This window comes from Leptosomus discolor, chromosome 2 (assembly GCF_034619465.1).
Source record: "Leptosomus discolor isolate bLepDis1 chromosome 2, bLepDis1.hap2, whole genome shotgun sequence".
In the NCBI taxonomy this organism is placed as follows: Eukaryota; Metazoa; Chordata; class Aves; order Leptosomiformes; family Leptosomidae; genus Leptosomus; species Leptosomus discolor.
The window spans coordinates 124,381,767-124,406,426 of NC_141392.1; the positions used below are offsets into that span (position 1 = coordinate 124,381,767).

At 47.2% G+C, this 24,660-nt stretch overlaps 1 protein-coding gene across 1 annotated transcript; it reads right to left on the reverse strand.

The window, feature by feature from the left end:
* Positions 1–874: 874 nt before the first annotated feature.
* On the reverse strand, positions 875–24,456 carry MTMR9 (myotubularin related protein 9). The gene is made up of 10 exons (XM_086461689.1): positions 24,272–24,456; positions 20,443–20,551; positions 19,942–20,067; positions 12,005–12,178; positions 9,761–9,978; positions 7,986–8,147; positions 5,231–5,372; positions 3,952–4,172; positions 1,763–1,914; positions 875–1,054 (listed from the first exon to the last, which is right to left on the reverse strand). The coding sequence occupies exons 1-10, from the start codon at positions 24,454–24,456 to the stop codon at positions 891–893; spliced, it is 1,653 nt and encodes a 550-aa protein (XP_086317815.1). The 3' UTR covers positions 875–890.
* Between the last annotated feature and the right edge of the window lie 204 nt (positions 24,457–24,660).

Consider the following 24,660-nt stretch of genomic DNA (forward strand, 5'->3'; position numbering starts at 1 on the left):
TTGCACCCCAGCGATGCTGCGAACCTGTTCGAGCGTACAAAACCAGCCAGTGCGGCCCAGGGTGCCAAGAGGGCAGCTCTGAGCCACCGGTTGGCAAGGGAACGCCTCCACCAACTACTTCACCTTTTTGTTTTCCAGGTAGAATGAAAAAAAAAATATTTGTTCTTCCTTAGGAGATATTTGTCCACGAGGGACAATTCCACCTGAAGGTCATGGCTTCAACATTAGCAGCAGAATCCCTACTTCAGTTCTGTATTGCACTGAAACGTCTTGCTCTGGTTTGGTATTCAATGTACTGCTCCCAAGCTAATGCTCAACACAAAAAACCCAACCAAGTGTTAGATGTGAAGGCTACTGACAGTATCACAGACTGGTAGAACCTGTAGTTATACCGTTTTCTAGTTTTTCTAGGAAACTAAAGAACTAAGCTGCCTTACTCTTGGAAAGAAAAAAGTGCTTTCAGACAAAACGCCTTTACCTATCTGTACATAATTTTGTACTTTAATCCTGCCGAGTATTTAGAGAGTTCCACAAAACCAGAAAAAGTCCAAAATAAATTTGAAACATCCTGTTTCTTGGCCCATCCTGGTCATCCATACAGTTGGGTGGAGGTAAGAGTTCCAGCTTCTGCTGACACTGTACACCATTTCGAGACAGAAAAGCTGCCAAGAGAGGACACTACGCCCGGCCGTGTACATCTTCTGTAAACAAAACAGAAATCCCTCCCAAAAAAAGCAGGGAGGTACATAGTGTGAAGTGGAGGTTTCAGCAGTGGGAGGACTGAGGGTCAACCGTACCCAGAGGGCTCTGCAATACATGCACTTTCCGTGTTTAGTCTTTTAACACAAAAGGGGCTGGAAAGGAAAGACCCGAGGCAAAGCCCTGCCAGCTCACAGGTTCTCCTGCATCTTATCATCCGTCTCCATCTCCGCTAGCTGCCTCCTCAAGGCGTTAACCTTCGCCTGAAGTTCCTTGTTGTATTTTATGATGTTGATCATTTCTTCGTGGGCTTCGTCTAGGAACTTGGAAGGCCTGTTCCACCGAAGAAAAACACCTGAAAGCCCAGAGGCAGCGCAAGTCAGAAGGGTTTCTTGTTACAAGGAGGAAACGTCACCCATATTCCAGCAGCTCACACGTACAGTTTATGCATTTTCTCCTTACCCTCCCCTCTAAATAGCATTTAGAAATACCAACCCCGCCTCTTCAAGTTCACCATTCTATTAAACAAGGTTAATAAAAAAAAAAAGAGGCTTTCGTTCCTTTTTTCTCATATACTGATCAGACCAATCCCTATCCAGTCTCCCCCCTGCCCTGACAGCCTGCTTGCTTCACTGTAATTAACTCTTCAGCCTACATGGGATGGAGGAAGTTTCTGCAGCAGAGCCTACTGCACCCAGGTCATCCTGGCCAACGTGGGAATGGAGGGAAGTCCTGGCTGGTACAGAACAAAACCCTTAGGCCTGCAGACATCTAGAGATCAGGCTGTATCACTGCAGAAATGCTGTGCTAAGAAGTTAAATGAGGCTAGGAAGGCTCCCTGGCGGAAAGTAGCATGTCACCAAACTTAGAAGGAGAAAGCGTTATGCCTCTGGGGATGGTACATGCCAGGAATATTTTGGAAGAGATTTCAAAGGGAGTGAGATCACCATCAGCTGAGACAGACTAAGCAGAGAGGAGAGACAACAGGAGTTTACACTTAAGAAGCATTACAAGTCGCACAAAGTATGCGTTGCCTCTAACAGAAAAAGCAAGCCTGGCTTACCTTCCCAGAGCTGCAGGCTCTGTGGGGCAACGGAGGGCCAGATGACAAGGCTGTTGGCCTCAAAAAGAGGATTCTGGAATTTGCTCAGCTCTTCAGACCTGTTCACCCAGGACCACAGGGACATAGTCTTTTGTGGCAGCTTCAGTTTAGACCTGGCAAAGCCACGGGAACAAGTTAGCTTTCGCTTTTATACTGCAAAGTCTCATTTTGTTTTGTCAGCACCCCACAGGCTAGAACGCCACAAGCTTTCCCGAGTGCTACTAGCCCAGACAATTCAGGCTAATCCCTTCAATACCTCTCACCGACATGGCACAGGGTGTAAACCTAAAGCAATTTACTCGACCTGGCTGATTACAATTAGGTTGGGTGAGAAGATGAGGAAGTAACATTTGTAGGCTGGGTGGAAGCTAGCTGCCTTCTGTCCAGATGAAGAATCAGTCACCTCCCCAAAGTGGATCGACTGTTTTGAAAGGGACTGAACTCCTGCGCGTCGATGTGGTAGGTCTGCATCGAGGAAGGATCGCAGCACAATTCGCAGAGCCCCTTCAAGCAGGGTTATTGCTGGAACTGTGCGATGGGCACGTCTGATTAGGTCCCTCTGGTGGCAGGAAGCATCGGAGCACAGAGAGAAAGCAGCGCTGGGACAGACCCACCTCCTGGGGTTATGGCACAGGGGTCTCTCTTCCTTCGAGTCTGGCAAACCTCATTCTGCATGCACTGGCAAACTGAACTGCCACCCGGGCGGGAGAGTCACCATCCCCGTGAACGCTTCAGACGGCACGAGCTTAACATCAGACTTCAAACATTTTCTGGGCTCACAGGCTGACGTGTTCAGAGGTGACAGGGAGATTATTGCATGTAACATTCAATACTCTTTCAAATTTCGTCTTAATAGTTTTCAAGTCCAACTTGGTTTTGCAGTTGACCAGTTTAGCAGCCCGCAGAAGACAGAAGAGTCTCTTCTAAGCAAAGATTGAGGGCAGAGAGGTTTATAGGAAGCTTTAAATCGCCTTCCTTATCTGTAATACCAGTTCTGTTTTTCCCTCCTACTCCTTCAGTGGTCTTCAGTTAAGCAGGAGACCATCAGACATGAGTCAGGAGTCCTGAGAACAGAACCACCAAGGAATCCAAACCTCTCTGCCATCTGCCGTGGGAAGCTCCGGTCCTCCCAGGCTCCACCCTGGTTGCTACTCCCAGCAGCCCCACTCAGGGCATGCCTAGAGCTGCCCCAGGGGTACAGCTCAGCATCTAACCCAGGCTAGGATTCAGAAGCTGGGCGCTGGGCTGCCCAAATTCCTTGAGCACCACAAGGTTGTAAAAGCAAGCTCAGCCCAGGCCTCCCAGTCCCTGACCAGGCAGGCTCCAGCAGAAGGCAGCCCTGGCTGCTTCCTTTCAGAGGCTCACAGCATTCGCTCAGAACCTCAGCCACGCCGATTGCCAACTCGCATTTCCCCAAGTCACCCCAAGGCTGGAGGGGATTTTGGTCCTTCTGTTGGACTGCTGCACGGCCAGAAGGACCTCAAACCTCATCGTGACGTTCACAGCCAAACAAGTAAAGCTTTTGTCAAGCTATAACTGTGAGGCAGATCCTTCTGACAGAACATCTTCCACTGTTTCCACCTTCAACAGTTAATGGCAAAGACCCAAGCCTTCCATTCCCGGGGGAGTCAGGACCACCAGCCTACAGAGCAATGTTCTTCCTCCACAGTTAAGGGAAGAACCAGACTTTCCAGCTTTTTCCTCTGACTGCTTTGACCTTCTTCTCCAGCCCTGCACGGCCAGGTTTGCTTCCTACAGCTATGACTCACGTCATTGTTGAGCTATAGCTGTTTATTCTTTTATGGAAAGAGTTTCTGTGTAAGAGACTATATAAACTGGTGATGGGTGGAGATTGTTCAAGGCCACACAGGGAAACAGGAAAAAAAAAAATCTAAGGTATTAGCTTGGACTTTGGGAAGACTAATTCAACTCCCTGACCATGCCACAAATTTCTTTGGTCACACTGTCCCACTTGTAAGAGGGACAAGCTCCCTCACATTGCATCAGGCTAAGAACTGCAACAAGAGCAGCTCACCTGTGCTGAGGGAGATGCACAAGCACCCTCACCCTTTTTATAAACCAAGATACTATCTTTTTTGGTCAGATACAGCCTGGTATTTAAAAGGTTCAAAGCGAGCATCCTCACCAACCTGTCGTTTTCGTTGTTTCCCAGGAAAGTCCCAAACTGTGAAGCATAAGCATGTTCAAAGAGCATAATGAGGAACTGCTCGTTGAATTCAAAAGAGCACGGGAACTGACGAAGGATTTGCCACACACAGTCCAAAAAGAGGAGAAACACGGGGGCCTCCCACTTCTGCTTGCTATTTGAATAGGCTGATTGGGCACAGCGCTGCTGAAAAGGGTGACCAGCCTATGGACAAGAATCAGAGAAAGCACCAAAGTAACGGGAACTGAAGTACATGTAGCAAAAAGACTTTCAACCTAGTTCTGTCCATGCAACTAAGCTATGACTATTCTTTTCTACAAATGTCATTTCATCAAGCACCCAGTAACAAACTGGTAGCAACCATGACCAACTCTCCTGCCTTTTTCAGGTTACGTACACAGCCCTGTATCTGATCAGAGAATTTTACCAAGAACAAGCGGGTATAGGTGCACCAAAGGACCAGGCTGAGGATACAGAAGTACCAAGAGTAGAACAAAGGTTTTGTGGTTTAGTCTGAACTGTGTTCTCTAGAGATATTTGCCCTAAACACACAAAACTGGCAGTTCCCCAAAACCAAAAAACTACCATAGAATCATTAGGTTGGAAGAGACCTCTAAGATCATCAAGTCCAACGTCAACCCAACACCACCATGTCCACTAAATCGTGTCTACAAGTGCCACCTCTACATGTTTTTTGAACACCTCCAGGGATGGTGACACCACCACTTCCCTGGGCAGCCTGTTCCAGCGCTTGACAAGCCTTTCGGTGAAGAAATTTTTCCTTATGTCCAATCTAAACCTCCCCGGTGCAACTTGAGGCCGTTTCCTCTTGTCCTACCACTTGTTCCTTGGGAGAAGAGACCGACCCCCCCTCGCTCCAAGCCCCTCTCAGGCAGCTGCAGAGAGCGATCAGGTCTCCCCTCAGCCTCCTCTTCTCCAGGCTGAACACCCCCAGCTCCCTCAGCCGCTCCTCACCAGACCTGTTCTCCAGACCCTTCCCCACCTTCGCTGCCCTTCTCTGGACACACTCCAGCCCCTCAATGTCCTTCTGGGAGTGAGGGGCCCAACCAGGAGAGGCAGAGAGGTCCATGGAGCACCAGAGGTACAAACGACCCAGTTAACGATGTCGCTCTTCGGACAAAGGCCTAATTCACGCTCAGCGGGGCTGCACCAAGGCCCAGCCTGTTTGCTGCCTCTCAGGCTATTTCTCAACACAACTGTCACTGGAACGGATCGCCGTTTTGTTCACTGGCATTTCTTACCTGCAGCCACTCCCTCACAACAAGAGACTCGAAGCCACGTATGGTCCTGCACCTTGGATCCAAGATAATCTGTGCCAGAGAAGTTACCTGGAGTGTCGAATCAGTTCCTTCAGTCCCATGGACTAACACTGATGCACCTTCCCTGTGAAAGAAAAAAAGGTGGAAAGGAATACGGGTGTGAATGAGCAGAACACATCCCAAGGACTTACTGCATCCCAGTAGATGCCAACGCATCCCAAGGGCACCGCTGGTGCTACCCTGACAACGCTGAGGTTTTGCTGGCTCTTTACACCTTCTCCCCCATCAGCTTACTCCCCACCCTGCATGGAAGCACACCACCTTCACCTGGTTCCTCACCAACACAAACTAGAGCTCTGCATCACTTCAGGCTTGGCTTCTCGCTAAGCGTGCTGGAAATCCAGAACCTTTGCCATGCTGACCAAAACTGTGCAGCCAAGTATCTTTGGTGGTTCTCCTTATTTTTAATTGGTACCCCTTTCAGCGTGGAAATGCATCTCAAAATTTGCTTGTGTCATTTATTGTTTTGCTAAGTACCCTGAAATCTTCATAAGCACTGCAATGACGACACGTCATCCCCCCAGATGCTCTGCAAAACGATACCATGAGATTCTTGCTCAAACCTGGGCTTAGTTGCATTTGGGCCTCAATTGGGGTTTACTGCAAGAAAAGTAAATCAATAAGCCAGTTTAGGAGAAAGAGAGAAAGAAAGAAAGAAAAAAGGTAGAGCTTGGTCTCCAAAAAGGCAGCAGTTAGTGTGCTGAGCAAGGAAGCTTGTCAGAGAGCCAAGCACAAAGGCTTCTCGCTCACCAGCCAGCACAAGTGAATCAGCAGAACAACCTGAGGAGCAGAGGGAGCTCAGAGTTTGGGGCAGGAAGGTTTTGCACATCGCTAGGGGCTCATGTGCTGTCGCTCCCTCCACTCCAGTGGGGATTGTCCAGGACAGCCAATTCCCTCTCCTCTATCCTAGGCTGCATTTGGATGCAATATCAGAATCTCATCCATGTGCTCCTGAGGGAAGGACTGGGTGGTATTAAATGGCATTTATTCCCCTTCTCTTCCCAAACCTCGACCCAATGTCTCACTCCTGCCAACATCCTCACACCCAGAAAGGAATTTAACTGCAGGTTGTATTTGTTTCTGTGCAGAGATCCAAGCTAAGCAGCAAAGTGCAGGTAAGAAAGATCAATCTACCAAGCAAGCAGCATGACTTGCTTTTTGAAGCGAAAAGCATAAAAATCTATACCTTGAGCATGGCAACCTCTTTGTCTATAGTCCTATGTCTAAACCAAACCCAGTGCTTTTTCAGGATAGATCATCTTCAGATACTTTCCTCCTCCCCCAGGCAGTGGCAGATAAAGAGGCTGCTTAACAGCCAAGCTAACACCAAAGGCTAACTGCAAGCCTCCGCACTCCTCCAAGTGGGGCACACCAGGGTAACGCTATTTTCACATCTTGCAGGCCCCAGATGTTTAAGACGCTCCAAGATCTGTCCCAGCCGTTCCCTCCCCATGGCCAACGTAACTGAGCCACCCTCGTCAGCTCAGCTACCATCTCCAGGCTCCGAATGAGGCGGGCCTGGCACCCACGCTGAGCTGGCCTGCCGTAGCTCCAGATAAACAGAAAGAGCAAAGCTGAGGTTAAAAATGATGAAATCGTCCACTGTCCCAACAAGCCAGAAGAGTTTCATCACTGATCTTTCTCATTCTACACACAGGGGAAAGAATTGCAGATAAAACTATCGACTAAGAGCAATCCTTTTCTGGCACAGTCAATAATGACACAGGCTCAGCCAGTGCTTTTAAAAGGCACAGCAGCTCCCACTTTAATGCAGTAATGCTGCTTCACCAACAAGTCTGCATTTCAGCCTCCTTGTGTATCTGTGCGACACATTCCCTAGCTGGAATGAGCTTTCCCCTGAGTTTTGAGAAGGGCTTTCCCCTCTCAGAGCCCCAAAGAAATTGCATTTAGAGCCCTGCATTTGGCCTTACAAACCCTGGCACTTGACAGCTAGCTTTTGCTCTCCAGCCTGAGGTCTGGAGACAAATTAGCCAAGTCAGCAGTATTTATGAAAGAAATGTCAGGTTAAAAGAGGTCACAAGCACTCAGAAGGGATGAACAGGATTGCTCAGATAGGACTATAGGGATAAAGACTTCAAGAGGAAAAAGCACTAGACCAATTCCTGAGGAAATCTGATCGAGCTAAAGATGTCCCTGCTCGCTGCAGGGGGGTTGGACTAGATGACCTTTAAAAGGTTCCTTCCAACCCAAACTGTTTTATGAAAACAAGGAAATGCCATTGTTTTAATCTCTAGAAGCGAGGCGGGTTATTGTAAACTTTCAGCTGAAAAAAAAAAAAAGGGGCTTTTTTAAAAAAGCCTCTGTGTTCTCACTTTACTAGGCTACCAAGCAGCATTTCAGATGTGCACATTCTAACCTAAACCTTCAATAAATCTAACCGAATTAGATTGGTTGCATCAGGCTCAGGAATATACCTTAACTAGAGGATCTAATACTTATTCTTAGTCAAGATTTACCCCCTCAAGGCTTGTACTTCTGAAAAGCATGATTTACTGGAGGAACATTCTTTAACCATGAGGAAACAGTAGCTCGCATGGGTGCAAGCAAGCCAGTTCACGGTGGCCAGTTACTAACACCTGAAGTGGAAACAGAGGTATTGAACAAGCAACCTGTAACCAGTGAATAAGAAACCCAAGGCTTTCCGGAAAGGCTTTACCTGTCAATACACTGAGCAGCTAGACAAGCTGCCGTTAGTATCTCCTTGATGTGAGTCAGCCAGTTGGAAGCTTCCAGTTTACTGAGCCAGCGGTCCATATTGTGCGACTGGTCATTACAAGCTTCTACAAGTTTGATGAGGCTTTCCTGCAGAATATTAAACCTTTGGGAAAAGCAAAATATTACTGAAGACACAAGCAAGTAACACAGCAACCAGGACAACACGCTTACAGAAATACACCGATCTCAAACTAAAACACTACGATTTACACGCAGTTAATTCAAAATTTCGACCCTATAGAAGTCTCCTCACTCAGCCAACCTGCTTTCACGGGTAGTGCCGAGCCACAGCCAACTCCTTGGACAGGAGCAGTCTCTTCCCTTTCAAACAAACTGCTTCGTAAGGCGTTACAACAGTAGTATTTCACCTGAACTCTGAGTGTGTTCAGCCAGATCTTAAACTTTCCCAGTAAAACGTGTTTCAGCAGTCTCACTCCCATCACCAAGTGCGACTGCAACCTGGCACGGACATAAACAAGTGTCAGCCAAGCTTCAAGAGCTGCACCTTTGTTCTCTGTACTACACCAGAAGTTTTTGGGGGGGTTTAACCTGCTGCAACGGTAATCTGAAAGCCATCCATCACAAGGACATAACTCCACTGTAACACAGCAAATTTTAAGCTAGACTCAACTTCTCAACGTAGAACCACACTAAGATTAGCTTGGCTAATTTCTTAAGAATGAAAGAAAAAAAACAGGGAGGGGGGTAGGGGGGAACACCACATTCTGTATCACTTGTGCATTTGTTGCCTTATGTCCCCAAGCCCCAAAAAGCTGGTATTTAGCATGAAGCTGATAAAAACAGATGCTTCTCTGGTCTTGTTTAACATTATGCCTTCCAGGGGCACCAAACTACTGATGGATCAAATGCCACTTAACACAGATTTCAGCACGTGCTCAGGTCTAATAAAGGATGCAGCTAGCAGGCTCGATCTCAGAAAAGCTGACAAAGCCAAATAATATCATCATAAGGTATTTAGTCTCTCTATATTGTGGTTTATTCACTCCTCTCTAACTGATGCTTATGTCCACCTGTAAGATAATCAAATTTAAGTCCACATAACATTTTTAGAAGCAAAACCAAGTAGTTCAAAGCAACAAGCAGGAAATTCCTTACCTTAGCTCCTCAAGAGCTGGCCTATACAGCAATGAGGGGAGCGACTGCTTTCCAATAGCTCCAGTAACATCACTGCAAGCCTGTGTAGAAGGATTCCCCAAAACTAAGGCTTAAGAAACTTTTAGTCTGACCTTGTTCAAACGCTATTCAACTTAGGAACTTGCCCTTAAATGACCAAACAGTGTTAGAGGACCAGCAAAACGTACACAGGCTAAGAGGAGCGTGGCTGCCACAGAACAAATCCTCACCTGCAGAAATCTGCTGGCAAGGGACTTGCTCATTCCTGTGCCCCACTGCAAAGGGGAACTGGAGCGCAGCTGTAGAGGGTCAGAGAAAGCGATGGCACAGGGAGAGCGCCTGATGCCTGAATCCTGCAGCAAGCTGTTCAGAACAAGGAACCCCACACAACTCTCCAAAGCCAAGTAACTTCATCATCCACATAACCTCATTTTGTCAAAAAAGGAACACGACCCTGTCGCCAGGAACCAGGATACCCATCCGTTTCTTACGGAAGCAAATACTTTATGGAGCTATTACCGGCTCTGCCAATGCAGCCCTACAAAGCTGAGCACAGAGGGGAGCCTGTGTGATTTCACCCACCTCTCAATACATTTGTGAATCCTCCTCCACTGGGGATAGTGTGCTTCTTGTTCAAAGCCACCTCCTTTGGCCCTGGCCTGCTGGGCAATGTTCAAGGACCTCGTATCAATGATGTAGCCCCGCTTGCCAGGCCGTAGCGTGGCGTTAATAAGCTTCTCGTCTTCTTTACACCGTCTCCCATTCGTACCCGTGAGAGGCTGGCTGCTTCGCATCATGACCTGCAGAGACAAATAACCACGAATAAAGCACTGGAAATGGAGAGACTTAAGATTGAAAGCCACTGATCCCTTGAGCTCCAAGCCAAGAATGGACATTTAAAGTCCCAAAGCAAGGGACACCCCTTCACCAGAGGATTTCTTAGGGGTCTGTAAATGCAGGCTGCAGACTGGTGCATTAGATCGCTGGGTCTCAAGGGCAGGCATGGAGAAAGTCTCTCCAGAGAAGCGCGCTGCTGGAATTCACACAGGATGCTCCTGTCTCCCTTTACAACTTGGGTCACTGTGACAATGCTCACGGCAGTGAGGGAGCTCAACCTTAAACCTCCTCTGTCAGCTCAGGGGTAAAATTCAAGCGGGGCCCTCCTGGATCTCCAGCTCTTCTCTGTGGAGCTACAGCAGCAAGTGCAGCTCTCACCCCACCGCACGTCCTGCTTCCATCTGCTTCAAGTTTGAGCCACCACACCTAGACACAGACAAGCAAATGCCCTGCTCTGCCCTGCCTGATGCACAGCAATGTCTCTAGTTCTTCCTACAGCTGCTGTTCCCCCTTACCCTGCATATACTTGAGTTCTTTTAAGTGCAATCCCTTGCAGGGACTGAATTTATTTAAAAAAAACCAAACTAGAAATCCTTGAATTGAGAAATCATTTGGCAGGCCACTTTAAGTTACAGATGTCGTCTTAGAGGTTTCACCCCTTTCACTATTCCTGTAGCACCATCTTTGTGAGCCACTGAACTGGCTTCCTGCTGATGGCTCCTTTATAAACAAAAATTTGCAGGATTGTCATCTCTAAGGTCTCTTCCCAACTCTGTTTTTAAAACACTCAGGTCATTCATGTGTTAAAGATGCCTCTTGGGTACAATTTTACCCAGCGGCTAGACTAATAAACCTTAGGTCTGCAGATTTATGAGCTGAAGTTTCTTTTTAGTAAATGCCTTTCGATTCAGAAAGCATCCCAGCAGCTCAGATGGTAACTAAAATGTGAGGGCAACCAGTCAGCAACCCCAGCTACGCTCAAGAACTCAGAGTCAGGAAAGCAACACGACAGACAGTGTTACTGTCACAAGTTCAAGCACTCCGAGCCAAACGCTATTATATTTCTCACACTTGAAACATGCACAATTCTGAGAGATAACTGAACAAATCTTCCTTCTTTCCGGTTTTGAGCTGAGGAAAAAAACCCAACAAAACAGAAAGCTCAACTTATGAAGCTGGTAGATGGCTGAATTTAAAGCAGGGCAAAAAAAAACCCAAAGGCACTACTAAGTCAGACTAGGCGTTCTCTAATTCAGGGCTTACAAATCTTGGCAACAGCAGGTGAGAACACATTAAAGCATTTGACTCAGAAGCCTGGATCGAGTTTACAAGCCGCCGGTTGGACATCCCAACATCCTCAAAACGGGTTACATGAGCAAGACACACAAAGAATTACCCAATTTATGAAGTGCATTTCTTAATTACAGCGTCTCAGTCACTCAATTCGATTTTTGGCTTGTTGCGAGGTGGTAAAGTCTGCGCAACAGCGAGAATTTGCCACTCCTGAAAGATGTTACACCGACAGGCTCAGAGAACAGATTGTTCTGATCACTCCAACAGCCACCCAGCAGCAGCAGTGCTGGCTCTGGGCACGCTTGCTGTCATCACGACTCCGTTACGGAGGAGATGGCCCACCATCCAGAGACAGGACAATGTGGTTTCTGCCATCCTTTCAGCAGGAAGCCTCTTGGCAGACAAAGCAAGGAAGGGCGCCAGCAGTGGCTTTGCAAGTCTCATCTTGCTCTTACTGCTGTGGGCGAGCTCATGCCACGGTACCCTCCCAAAGCAGCGGATTAATAGCTATTTCTAGGATGGAGATTACTCATTCCATCACCCAGAACCAGTTTCACTGCATACATTTAAGCTGGAAAAAAAATCAAAGGAGCAAACACCTCCTGAACTGCATTAAGCCTAGAGCACAAGTTGTTTTTCCATTAAGCAGACTCAGACGCTTCCTTGAGGTACCACCATCACTCAAACGCAGCTTACCATCCCGTTCTTCTTATGGTAATAGCTGAGGACAGGGAAGCGATTGCCGTGGCGAAATATGGCAACTTTCCGAAGCGCTTCATCATCGATGGATTTGGGGACAATGACAACCGGCGGGTAGGAGGCACAGACAGAGAATTCCTTATTGATGCAGCTTAGGCGCCATTCATCTGTCTGAAAAAGATCAGAACATACAGGCTTTGGGTCAGAAAACATATTATTGCTGTGATGTTACAGCATAACACACCAGGGAAGAGGAACTTGCACATTCAGGATCACGCACGCACAGAGTAACATTGGTGATCTGTTCCATCTGCACCACAAATGAAAGCTCAGTTGTCCCCTACTGGCATCACCACTTGTTCATCCAGGAATCCAGACCCCCCGCAACAGCGTAACTACGCTAATGGGTCATACCGAACCCAGCACTGCACCTTGTCTCCAACAAACACAGGACAGAAGAGATGCTATTCAAGAACAAACAGGCCTGGCCGCTCTCTGCAGTGCACTCCTCACCCCGTACCTCTGGGGTGTTGTACCACAGATGTTAGAAGGTATTTCCCTGCCTTTGGAACAGGCTGCCCAGAGAGGCGGTGGAGTCTCCTTCTCTGGAGACATCCAAACCCCGCCTGGACGCGTTCCTGGGTGACCTGCTCTGGGTGGTCCTGCTCTGGCAGGGGGTTTGGATGAGATGATCTCCAGAGGTCCCTTCCAACCCCTCACATTGTCATACCTAGTCTTTTCAGTATCCATTTATAGTTCTGCTGACTGATTATTTCCCCCCGACACACACACCCCTCTTGATGCTGTCTGCAATCACAGCATCTTGTTGCAGCAGCTCCCAGAAGCTCGTTACCCAGCACGCAGATAACTTCCTCCATTGCCTACAAGCTTTATCAGGTGACTCTGGTTCTTGAGATGCAGGACTTGAACAATGGTTCCCCACCTGGTTTATCCCCATCTTCAACAAAACAGCACACGTGGTCAGAAATGGGCGACTGTGGCTTTTAATTCTTTCAGACGCAGCAGACAGCATGTCTGCAGTGTGCACTACAACATCACCGCCTTTGAGGTAGCTTCAATCTCATCAGAAGTAAGAGCATATTTGCCTCTCTCTCAGGGAAAGCCCAGAACAGAAATGTATTCCTACATCAGCAGATTTAGAGGGGGGAAAAAAAAAGGTTGGTTTAGATGTGGGTAACGTGGGCTCAAACCTCTATCTGTCCCAAAAGCAGAGTTAGTAACACCATCCACAAGACAAAGGCGGCCAAGAAAGCCAAGAGCGTCCATCTCCAGACAATGAAGCTGCTTGGAGGCTAAAATTGCAATTCAACATTCCCAGCTTGGTTCTTTTCTATGGGCTCTGCTTTACCTAAAGCACTCCAGCTCTTCCTCCAGAAGCACCCCCTGGAAACAGCACCGCATCTGAGCGCAAAGGTCTCACAGTGAACTCCTGTTATATAATTTTTCAGCTTCCAACAGCCAAACACGTGGGGAAAAGTGCTGAATATTGGCACCCTGCACCCTCGCAGGCACTTGGCACGAGAGCTCAGGCTACCTGATACTCAGGGTCAGACACAGGACTTGGCTCCATCTCACGCAAAACCAAAGGTCAACGAGAGGCCTCACTGACCAGGAGTCCTCGCTAAGTCCAGGCTGGAAGAGTGACACTGCCCTTACTGCAGCCTCAGACAAGCCCAGCCTTCATGGAGAGCTTGCTGCTTCTGGACTGGTACCACACCACTGCCTGCTGCGTTAAGGACGCCCTCCAGGTACGTCAAATGTCCATGAGGCATGTATTTTCCCCAGGGGCACATAACAGGCAGTAGGACCTCGTCTGAAGTTTGGCAGGGAACGGAGCTCATGGTCCTCAACAGCAGGACAGTGAACTGGCTGGACTGCCTCTTCAGTCAGTGCATCCTTACCCTGCATTCCTTACGGCCAACAAAACCTGCTGGCAGAAGCTTTGGAGGGGAAAAATGACCCAGAAGCCTCTACACCGTATTTTAACAGCACATTAAATTCTGAAAAGTAGCAGCAAAACAGCAGGTAAATTTGCCTGTAAAAGCTCCAGACACCAAGAAGTTAAAATGAAATATAAAAACCTTTTGAAGAGGAACAGGCAGCTGCTTTCAAGGTGGATTTTTTTTCCTTTTTTTTTTTTTTTAGTTCCTATGCCTTGACATGACACGGGTGTGAGAAAGCAACCAAGACCTTAAGCAGCTCCTCAGCTGAGGTGTTTTTGGTACAGACTGGGAAGCACTCGCGTGCCACTGCAGCGGGCAGAGACCTCATACAGACGCCATGAAAAACCTCTGCTCATTTGTGTTCAACGAAAGTTTCAGTTAGACAAAAAGGCAGGGGGATAAAGCAGGTATCACAGGCAGCAAGAGAAGAGCATGACAGTTAAATTACGTGGTAACAGAATACATAAAACCCCACATCAACTCAGGAAGGTTGGTTTAACATGCATTAATTAAACAGCTCTGATTAGAAGCAGGTCTCTCTTCCTCTTTCCTTTCTTCCAGAGGCTTACTGCCTCTTGCCTTACACCCGGTTATATAAATCAAGCTGACTGGCTCACTGGTCCAATGGAAAACTAGGATCGATTCAGAAAGGTTTTCTAGCAATGAAGTCTTTCCATCAGATGAACAAGCTGAACTGATTCACCACACTGTCCATCACCAGTAGATCCAAGGCACAGGATGTGTGGCATAGGAGACAGCAAAGTTGTCCCTTTTGGTGGCCACTTAAGAAAAAAAGAGGCTGGGAAAGGTCCATGTTGTGTGCACCATCATGAAGAACAGCAATTGCTGCCCATCTTCAGGAGCCTGTCCGCACAGTTCTGCACCGTCCCTGTCATAAGCTTATTTCATTATTCACTACCCTCAAACCAGCTTCTCTGAACATCTGTGTTTTTATAAAAAGCAGAGGTTCTCCCAGATGCAAAGTTAAATTGCCTCCGGCAATCACATCACAGGCGGAGAGGAGAAGCTCTGGATCACGTAAGGGAGGCTGGCTGGTCACAGCTCATGGTTTTAACGCGCCAGCATCATTTCGGTTGGGAAAGAGCTTGAAGATCATCAGGTCCAACCATCAACCTAACACTACCAAGCCCACCACTAAACCATGGCCCTAAGCACCACCACTAAACCATGGCCCTAAGCACCACATCTACACGTGATTTATTTTTTTTTTATAGCTTTTTGGGGTCTCTATGCTAAACTACAGCAGATTTCATATGACGGCAACTTGTTTGCAATGAAAAGACACACACGGAGATTGAACGGACAAATACCGTCCTGCCACACAGGGTGTAGGGAAGGCAAAAGCCAGAACTCCACGGTATGGTTTTTGAGAGACTGGTTGTCACTGATATCACCAGTATGAAAAGGAATGGAAGAGTATCCACCTGATTTATCTCCCACTTTGGTAATTTAACTCTGCCCATAACCTCCTCTCCTCACCATTTATAACACGAGACAGATGATACTGTTATGTCACCCAGCTATAATTTACTGTTACATGGGAAGGAGGAAGAGAGCAGCAGCAATTAGCACCATTTGTCTTCCCTGGCATAGCTGCTCCTGCAGAGCTCCAGTTAACCTCTGCAATGCCAGCTTCAGACTGCTACAATACCCTCCAACATGAATGAGATGACAGTGAAACCCAACAGCACAAGTCTCTTCTTAGCTTTTGCTTGGGGTATGTTTGCAGTTTGGAAGAAAAAAAATTGCTATTATGAACTGGAAGAGGAAGGTAACAGCAATTCAACCATGTGCAGCAGTAGATGCAGATACAGGAATCAGTAAGGACTGCAGTGGAAGAGAAGAGGTGGCCCTTATCTTCAGACATCGCCAGATAAGTATGCTGCACGAAACTCAGAGTACAAAGTTAACATTTACTTCTCCCAGCAAGAGATCTGTACTATAGAGAATCAGGGAAAAAAAAAAAGCTCATTCCAGTTAAGGCTAGAAGCAGCAAAAGATTGGGGGATGAGCAGAAAGGGGAGGAGGGGACTCCAAAGAGAGAAAGTAGAAATCTTTTCTTAAACACAGTGCAGGATTAACTCTTACATCCCTACTTTTCTTGTCCTAGTACTTGTTTAGAGATGCCGATTCTCACACGTGACTGAAAGGCTAAAACAACAGTTAAACTTCCTCGCAAAATTTGTAACTGCTAGGAGAGGTCATTTTCCACAAAACGGCGAGAAACAATTCAAGCTCTACTAGAAGCCTTAAAAGAAAAGTCAAGAAACCAGCAGGGACCTTGAAGGATCCTGCAAAGCAGCAATGACAGAGGCCATTCCCAAGGAACAGGCAGAAGGCAACAAGCCCCGTTCGTAACAGATTTTGCAGGGAAGAGAAGCATAACAACAGATGCAAGCAAAGACTGATGTTTGTCTGATGAGAGCAGAATATGGGTTACCCACACCATTGCAAACCAAACTCAAAACCAGAGCATTCAGCTTTTTTTTTTTTTTTAAGAAGCTCCAGTAGAGAAGATAAACTACAGCTGAACTGCCCAGAACTCTGAGCCCTTTCCTACAAGAAAATGGAAGGAAAAAGGAGGGATGACAGGGAAGAGAGGAAAGAGGGGGAAAAAAAAAAGAGAGAAAGTGAATTTTGTGGCAATGAAATACTTCCATGTTAATTATACTGTCAGTGTACAAACTTCTCATGGCCTCTTCACTTGACTTCGAGAAGAAGTTGAATTTCCAAAGTTACAGCACCCTGCAGTTGTAGAATCAGGCAGCAGAGAAGCCTGTTGGCTCTTCTCTGACTCCTCAGAATAAATACGAACCCCCCTGCGCACACTGTAATTCCATTCAGCCACTCCCTGGTCCTGCAGTAGTCCAGAGAACACAAACTTTTTTTTATACACATTTCACCTGACATACCTATAACCAACCCAGATCTCATGTACTACCCAGTGCTTCAAGCAAAACCACAACCAAAAGCTTGGTGAGCAGACATTACCCATCCTGTGCACCCCTTCCTCCATTCATCTATTTGTCTCTAGTATCTTTAAAGTCTCATCTTGTAGTACAATAATTCGGAGCCCGCAGGCACTGGGGAGTTTTCGCTGTGACATTTAGTGAAACGTTCAGCTGATTTCTTCATATGACTTCATTCTCAGCTGAACTACTCTGTTGATTTGTTGGATTTATCACAACAGCAGCTCATGGACAGACAAAAGCCCTGCTGACCCGCGCTGTGGGTTATCCCCAAGATAACGAACAGGTAGCGCGGACACCAACAGCCATCAGCAAACGACAGCTCACCGAGCCTCAATGCCTCCAACTGCTTGCTTTAACAGTTCTTCCCTCAACGCCTTCGTGGACTAAAAGCAAGGATGTCATGACAGTACAGCAGCCTCCCTGCTCCTGGGGCTGAGCTGCAGGGGCAAAGTGCTTAAGTGTCCGCTACCAAATTCTAGGGGCGCTGCTAGATAACACTGTCAGGTTAATGCCATAGAGTGAGATCACATGGAGGAGTAAGGGGGGGTGTTGGGAGAAAAAAAAACCACCACATTTGGCACAACATATGCTAAGATAAGCAGATTAATTATTATACAGTATAATAACATACTATCTAAATTTTTTGATGTATTACCTAACTTTAATATCAACATTTATAGGTTTTTTTTATATAGTTTTACCATTATATAATGTGTCAGAGCTTTACAACAACTCTCCTCTAGCAGACAAATGTGGAATTAATACATTACTAGAGCTGCAGTGTGGGTGAAATGCAGTTTTTGACAAGTTGTTACCAAATTGGGGAAGGTAAGGCGTAACAGATCCAGATGGATGATTTAATGGGAAGGGAGGTAACCTCCTGAGTTCTACTCGTTTGATTTATGGGAGAAAACAAAATAAAATCAGCCGTTTAACTTGTTCTAGCCTGCCACATAAGACAGTTTGATTACAGCACAAGAAATATTTGGTCAACAATATATTTAGCTGCTGTTCAGGAAATGTAAGTCATTTGAACGTGGCTTTTGTCACCATTTCATTCAGTAGGAGTTACTTCTGAAGTTTGGGGTTAAAAGCCAAGAATTAATCAACAGCTGTTAGCCGTGCATATGTTAAAGAAATGAATTATTGTCCTTGAAACACAGCACTATGAAGTAGTTGGGTTTTTAAACATAAGCCTTCCAAGGAGCATATGTTCAGAAAGCCAAGAGAGTGACAAATACACGTTTTTAAACCTCTGAAAGAAAAAAGAGGGAAAAAAAGCCTGTCAGTGGATCCATGTCAGCACCTGTATCAGGCTGGTAAATACAACCATCAGAAGTGATCTGAGCCCCGAGGTCTAAAATAGATTTCAGCTACGCACAGAAAGCAAAACGTGAACAGAAGCAGAACCATCTCCTGCAACTTTCATTGAGCTCCAAAGGTTTTCCCTCTGCCGCCTTCAATCCTGCTCTCACACCCCTCCCTTCGCACCAGACAGAGCTTCAGCTTCTGGCCTTCTGATTCTCAGCGAAACGCCTCTGCTGAGCTGGGAAAGCATCCGCTGCTCCAAACAGGAGAACACTCTGATCACATTTGACTTCCTCAGCTGAAATTAAAACCAAAAAACTGTGGTGCTAGTTACTACAGGTCAGTTTGTGTGGCTTTTGACAGCAGAGGACGGGAGGACATGTGAGAGTACTCTAATTATGAGACAAAAATAGGAAGATATCTGAACTCCTTTAATTTCCTAATGACTTCATCATACAGATCTGGACAAGCTAATCATATTATTCAGTTATTAGTCATAAACAGGAAGTGATAAATGCTACAGCCAAGCTGGGTTGCAGATATAAGAAAATAAAAAAAAAAATCAATGTTCCCTGATGCTGTACTAATGGATGTGGTCTTAGAAACCTAAGATGATGCAGCAAGTGCACATCTCTAATGTGAAACAAAGACTTGGAACACAGAGGTGCTACCCAAGGCACCACTAAAACAGGTAGGTGGCTGCTGCAGCTGAGCCAGTTCCCACTGTATCAAATTCAGCATCCTAAAATGAAGTCTGAAAACAGATACAACAGGCAACGCCACCAGAACAATCCCTACCCTACAGGTACCAAAATAACATCAACATGTGCTCACAGCACCTGGAAGAGCACAACTGGAAGTTTCCTGCTCTCTAAACGCCCCCCAGCATGAACTAGGGCTAAGAGTGTTTCGACTTGGGCATCTTCATCTACTGTCATCTTCCTGGTGAGCTAAGAAATCCTTAGCAGTTGTTTAAAGACAGCCTCACTTCAACTAAGGACTGACAAATCGTAGGATCACAGAATCATTTGGGTTGGAAGAGACCTTTAAGATCATCAGTTCCAACCATTAACCTAACACTACCCAGCCCACCCCTAAACCATGCCCTAAGCACCACATCTACGTGTTTTTTGAACACCTCCAGGGATGGTGACTCCACCACCTCCCTGGGCAGCCTGTTCCAGTGTCTGACCACCCTTTCAGTAAAGAAATTTTTCAATCTAAACCTCCCCTGGTGCAGCTTGAGGCCATTTCCTCTTGTCCTGTCCTTAGATACTCAACAAAAGCCTCATCCCACTCCACTTCGGATACAAAGTACAACCACCCCAGGCCAAAGGTCTTCACAAATTTGTCCTTACAACAAGAAGGGCAACCCCCAAAGGACAAGAACATTTCCTACCTTCGTGTCCTCCCAGGTAACTTTTAACTGGGCATCAAATCTCCACTTGTACAAGGTGAAACACAAGTGGCCAAGAGGAACATCTTTAGCACGGACAGAAACAGCCGCTGGTTAGGGTGAACAGCTGAACACTCGCCTTCCACCCAGGCACTGGCTGGCTATTTTTACCATCCAGGATCTCCAGTCCAGACACTACTGGGTGAAATACTTCACAAACTCCTTGCAGAAGTACATCCCAGTACCTGTGCAAATCCTGAAGGTCCAACTTACCACTGAACTGAGGAGCTCAAATTCTTGGTCAGGCAGGAAGGAGCGCCAGCCATCTTCAATGATTTCAAACATGGGCCGGTAAAAGAAGGGATACATGAGAGTGACAGAATCCAGGGTGGAAAGCGCCTGAGAGAAATAAACAGCTACTGAATTCATTCAAACTGCTTTTTTATGCCAAAAAACCACCCCATACAGAGTTGCCCCTCCAATATTGAAGACTTAAGCCACCCAAAAGTATACAGCCTGAAATATTAAGTTACCTGCAGGGTAGTTTAACACACGTAAAAACCAAGAGCACAAACAAAAGCAGATGATAACAGACAAACACACCTACAAGCCATAAACAGTATTTTAACAATTGAAAGAAAATAGCCCACAATTCTCATTTGCTTCTCAGACCATCAGTGAAAGTTTTCCTAACAAGTAAAAAAAAAGCTGTTAAGGTTGAGGTCTGAGCAAGATCTGAGAATACAGGTGTAAGTTCTCATCATGAACTCTTACCTCGATGGAGCTAGCAATGTTCAAACACTCCTCCATTCCAGGTATATCCAGCTGGATAATTCGCAGATCTTTGCATTTTATAACGATGGTACCCAGTGAGCCCACAAACCTACAGCAAGATGTAAAGAAAGAGGCTCTTAAGAACAGGATCTTCTGAGGTACGATGAGGTGTCACAGCTCTTCCCACCACATAGGCCTAGGTGACAAAATTCCATCAGCAGCAATTTGTCTGGAATATCCTCTTTCAGAAAAACAAGCAAACAAAACCACCTCTTCATTTGGTATTTGCAAGTTGGGGTCTGGGTTGTGGGTTTTTTTTTATTTATTCCATCCTTGTGATACAGCAGTGAGTGGAAGGATAAGTATTACAAGATAAAGAGAAGGTTTTCCTCCCAGCTTTTCCTTAAAACATGAAAGAGAAAAGGTGTGTTCAGGTATTTGCTGATAGTACTGGACACTTCAGCTGGAAGTTTCCAGTTTCACTGAAGTAATGCACTGAAACTTTGCAGATGGCTAGAAACATCTGAGTGAAATTTATTTTTTAAAGCAGCATTTCAATCTGGCTGCATTACACTCCCTTGTCTTTAACAAGAAAGTCTGGTTTCCAACACCTGCAGTGTCACGGAGCTATTTGCCTCGCAGACCTCAAAGAAGCCAAGGTCTCATCACCACTGGTTACAGCGCAAGTGTCACAGTTTGAGGCTGGGCTGGCCACTAACAAATGACAGAGGCTCTCTATTAACCCCTCTGCCCTACCAAAAAGGGAAAAGGAGAGAGAACAAGGGAGAGAGATTTCATGGTTTGGAAAAGAAAACTAAAACAGCTTTAATGAAACAATAACAATAAAAGAAATGATAATAATAAAAATAAGGAAATAATGAAATCTCTACAATATGTACAAATAGATACAAACCCAACACCGAACCCAACTGCCCCCCACTGCAATGATGACACGTCCCCACCAGGCTGCAGGGCTGGCACTGGGGCAGTCCCAGGCTGGACTGGGCAGCAGACAGGGACGGGAGGCAGGAGCTGGACTCAGGCACTGGATTCAGGGACACACGGGTTGGGATCGACGACAGAAGGACAGACAGAGCCCTCCTCAGGTGTCGCCATCGAAGGAGAGAGCTTGACCCTGGTGCCCCCTCAGCTTTCCACTGACCGTGCCGTCCGTGGGGTGGAACACTCGGTGGGTCAGGTTTGGGTCCCCTGGCCGGTTCGCTCCTCCCTGCAGGGGCAGCCTTTTTCGGGCTGGGGACCCTTTTCCCTCCCGCAGCCCAACACGGGCACAAGACTCAGCAGTGACCTTGGTCGCTGTAAGAACCAGTCCCAGGCAGGGCCTCTCTGCAGCCCATCCCTTGGGGCTGGCTGTGACCCTCAGGGGTTGGCACTGCTGGGAGCAGCCGCTGCCTGGGGAAACGTGCTGCTGGCTCAGACAGTGCCGATAGTTGGAGGAGAATGGGCTGAAAAGTTACAGAATTCGTTTTGTTTTCAGCCCAAGCCAGGACAGCAAGTCAACCCAGAAAAAGCTCCGGTTACAGAACACACGCAGCTCTCAGACGCCCTCTGCAGCCTGCCTTATACACCTGGAAGAAGGATAATGCCTGACCAGAAACCCAGCGGTTTCTTCACGCCACTAGCGTTCACCGGCACGATGGGCATCTGAGTCCACCAAGGCACTGAGGAAAAGCAGCCGAGCCTCCTCACAGACCGCAGGAGCGCGTGGGGCAGCCGAGGGCGATGCAAGGAGCAGCAGCAGGCGAGCCCCGAAGCACCAAGTTTCAGTCCCTCAGGGCTGAACCCTCTGTCGGACCACGCCGGCACAAGGGCAGGGCTGTCCACGCTCCAAGAGGCCTGCTGCTAAGCTTTGGGTGGCTTCACCCGTCCTACGAGAGGTGCCTGTAATTTATTTGAGAACTCTTATGGCAGCTGAAAGCTCATTATCCCTTTCTTCTGTGCAGACAATGGTTAACAGGCTGAACCAGTTATAACTGGGGAGCCACAGGCGTTTTGACAGAAGAGTTCTGCGACTCCAGCGCTCGCCCTTGTTGCGGCGCTATTTCACAGATCCCCAGCGGCACCAACACCGAGCAGCTACGAGGCATCACTAGGGCTGCTCTTCCTTTCCACATTTCTTGAAGCAAAAAAAACCACAGGAGATCACTACAGCCCGTTTCACCTCCCAACAAATCCTACAGGTCATATTTAAGTTGCTTAAAAAGCCACAAAAAATTAAGAAGCGGTTTGATGGCCATTTGATAATTCGGGAAAACGGTGTTTTGTACAGAAGATACTTGTGTCACGGAAGCGGGAGAAGATATTTCATGAACCTGGCACAATGTCACAGCTGTCATGCTCTAATAACCTCAAGTAGCACCGAACTCAACCTTTCTACAACCTCTACTGGTTTAAGATCCTTGTTATCCCGCTTTCTCCAGCACTGAGCAGAACATACCCTTATCCTTTTATACACCAGAGTTTCACTGCGGTTACGTTCCCACAAAGCCACTCCCCGGGAGGGAGATGTCTGCTCTAGGGACCTTCTAGAAACTGGGGCTGGCAGGAAGGGCTGTGAGTACCTGCAGACGTAGCTGACACATAAATCACGCACTCAGCCAGCAATGCACTACTCCCTCACCGTAACTTCAGACATTCCTTGCTCGTTTGGTATTAACTCACACTGTAACTGCAACCAAGGTCCTTAAAAAAAAATATATAAAAGAGAAAAACTTGTCCATAATAATTTTCAAAACGAAGCTAGGGCTGGTTTAGCACAAGCAGTAAGGAGGATGAGGCCAAACTGCCCCGATGACCGAGCAGTACTAGATGGGAACAGATTTCCTGAGGTTTCCACCATTCTTCCTCTCCACCCCCAGGCCAACACGCAGCATTTCTCAGAACGTGGGAACAAACTTAACCAGCGCCCAGTACTTCACTCATTCTCAGATTCTGAGGCAACCTGGTATTTTTAATTGCTGCTGCTTGATTATTATTTTTTTTCCTCCAGTCTTGCTGGCAGAAATAAAAGGTATTCTTCCAGATTTCCTTAAAAGCCAATGAAAGCTTTGTGATTAACAAATAAAATAAAATATTATGACCAAAGTGAAAAAAGGACCAAGGTGAGGAAGCAGAACAACAGTAACCAGGTGAGATGGGACTGCCACTCAGCGAGGGAAGCGTGGTGGGGCACCGGTACAGCAGACAGAAAGGATGGAAAAAAGATTGATCCCCAAAATCCCTGCAACAAAAGGGGCCGCGCAAGACTAAACCAGAGAGCTGCAGCCAGCTCTACCACATCATTCCCCCAAGGAGCGGGCTGGTAAAGCGCTCCTGATTCCCGTAAGCAGCTGGAGGAGTTAAGGGGAGGATGGTGTTGAGCGGTAGGAGATTGATCCGGGGGCTGAGAAAGCCCAGAGTCCTCTTCTGCCGTCGGTTCTGCTGGGTGACCCAAAGCAAATCACTTCCTCCGTGCCTCGGCTTCCACCTCCACTGACTGGTGACAGAGATTCATCCTTTGGAAGAGTTTTACTGATGAAATCCACTGAACCATTAACACTGAGCACTGCTGGCAGAGGTGTTTAAACTTAAAATTTCCAACTCTATATAAATGAACTTAAGATGCAACAGTCAAACACCAATATCTAAACAGAATGAGAATCAACCTGCCCGTGCCAATATTCCACCTCATGCTCTACCTGACCGTCCTTTCCCCTCTCCAGCCCTGGAGCTGAGACAGCTGAGGTGGGAGCCCGTCTTGACAACCACTTTTCAACCGATAACGAGACGCCCACACCCAGGGATGGGCAGGCAGGGAAACGAGGAGGCCTACCTTTTTTCAATGGAATCGATGTTGGAGTGCAGCAGCCAGAGCTCCTCAGCGTTATCTTGGCGCCGTGAAGAGAAAATGAGGTGGTGGCCAGTCAGACACAGGGTCCCCTCCACGGCCAGGTAGAAAGGGCGGTGCAGGACCACGTTGTCCGCTCGAGGGGTCTTGATCAGCTCCGCAAACTCCATGCTCGCTGGCCAAGGGAACGGGCCTGGGGAGGCCTGCGCCACCAAAACTTGCTGGAGCAAGCGGGGGAACCCTCAGCAACACCAACAGGGACGGGATGGAGAGCCTGGGGGTGGCCTACAACCGGCGGGCAGCCCTGTACGACGCCACCCAAGGCAGGCAGGGGCATAACCCAAGGGGTGAGCCTGCCTGCGGGCACGCTGGGC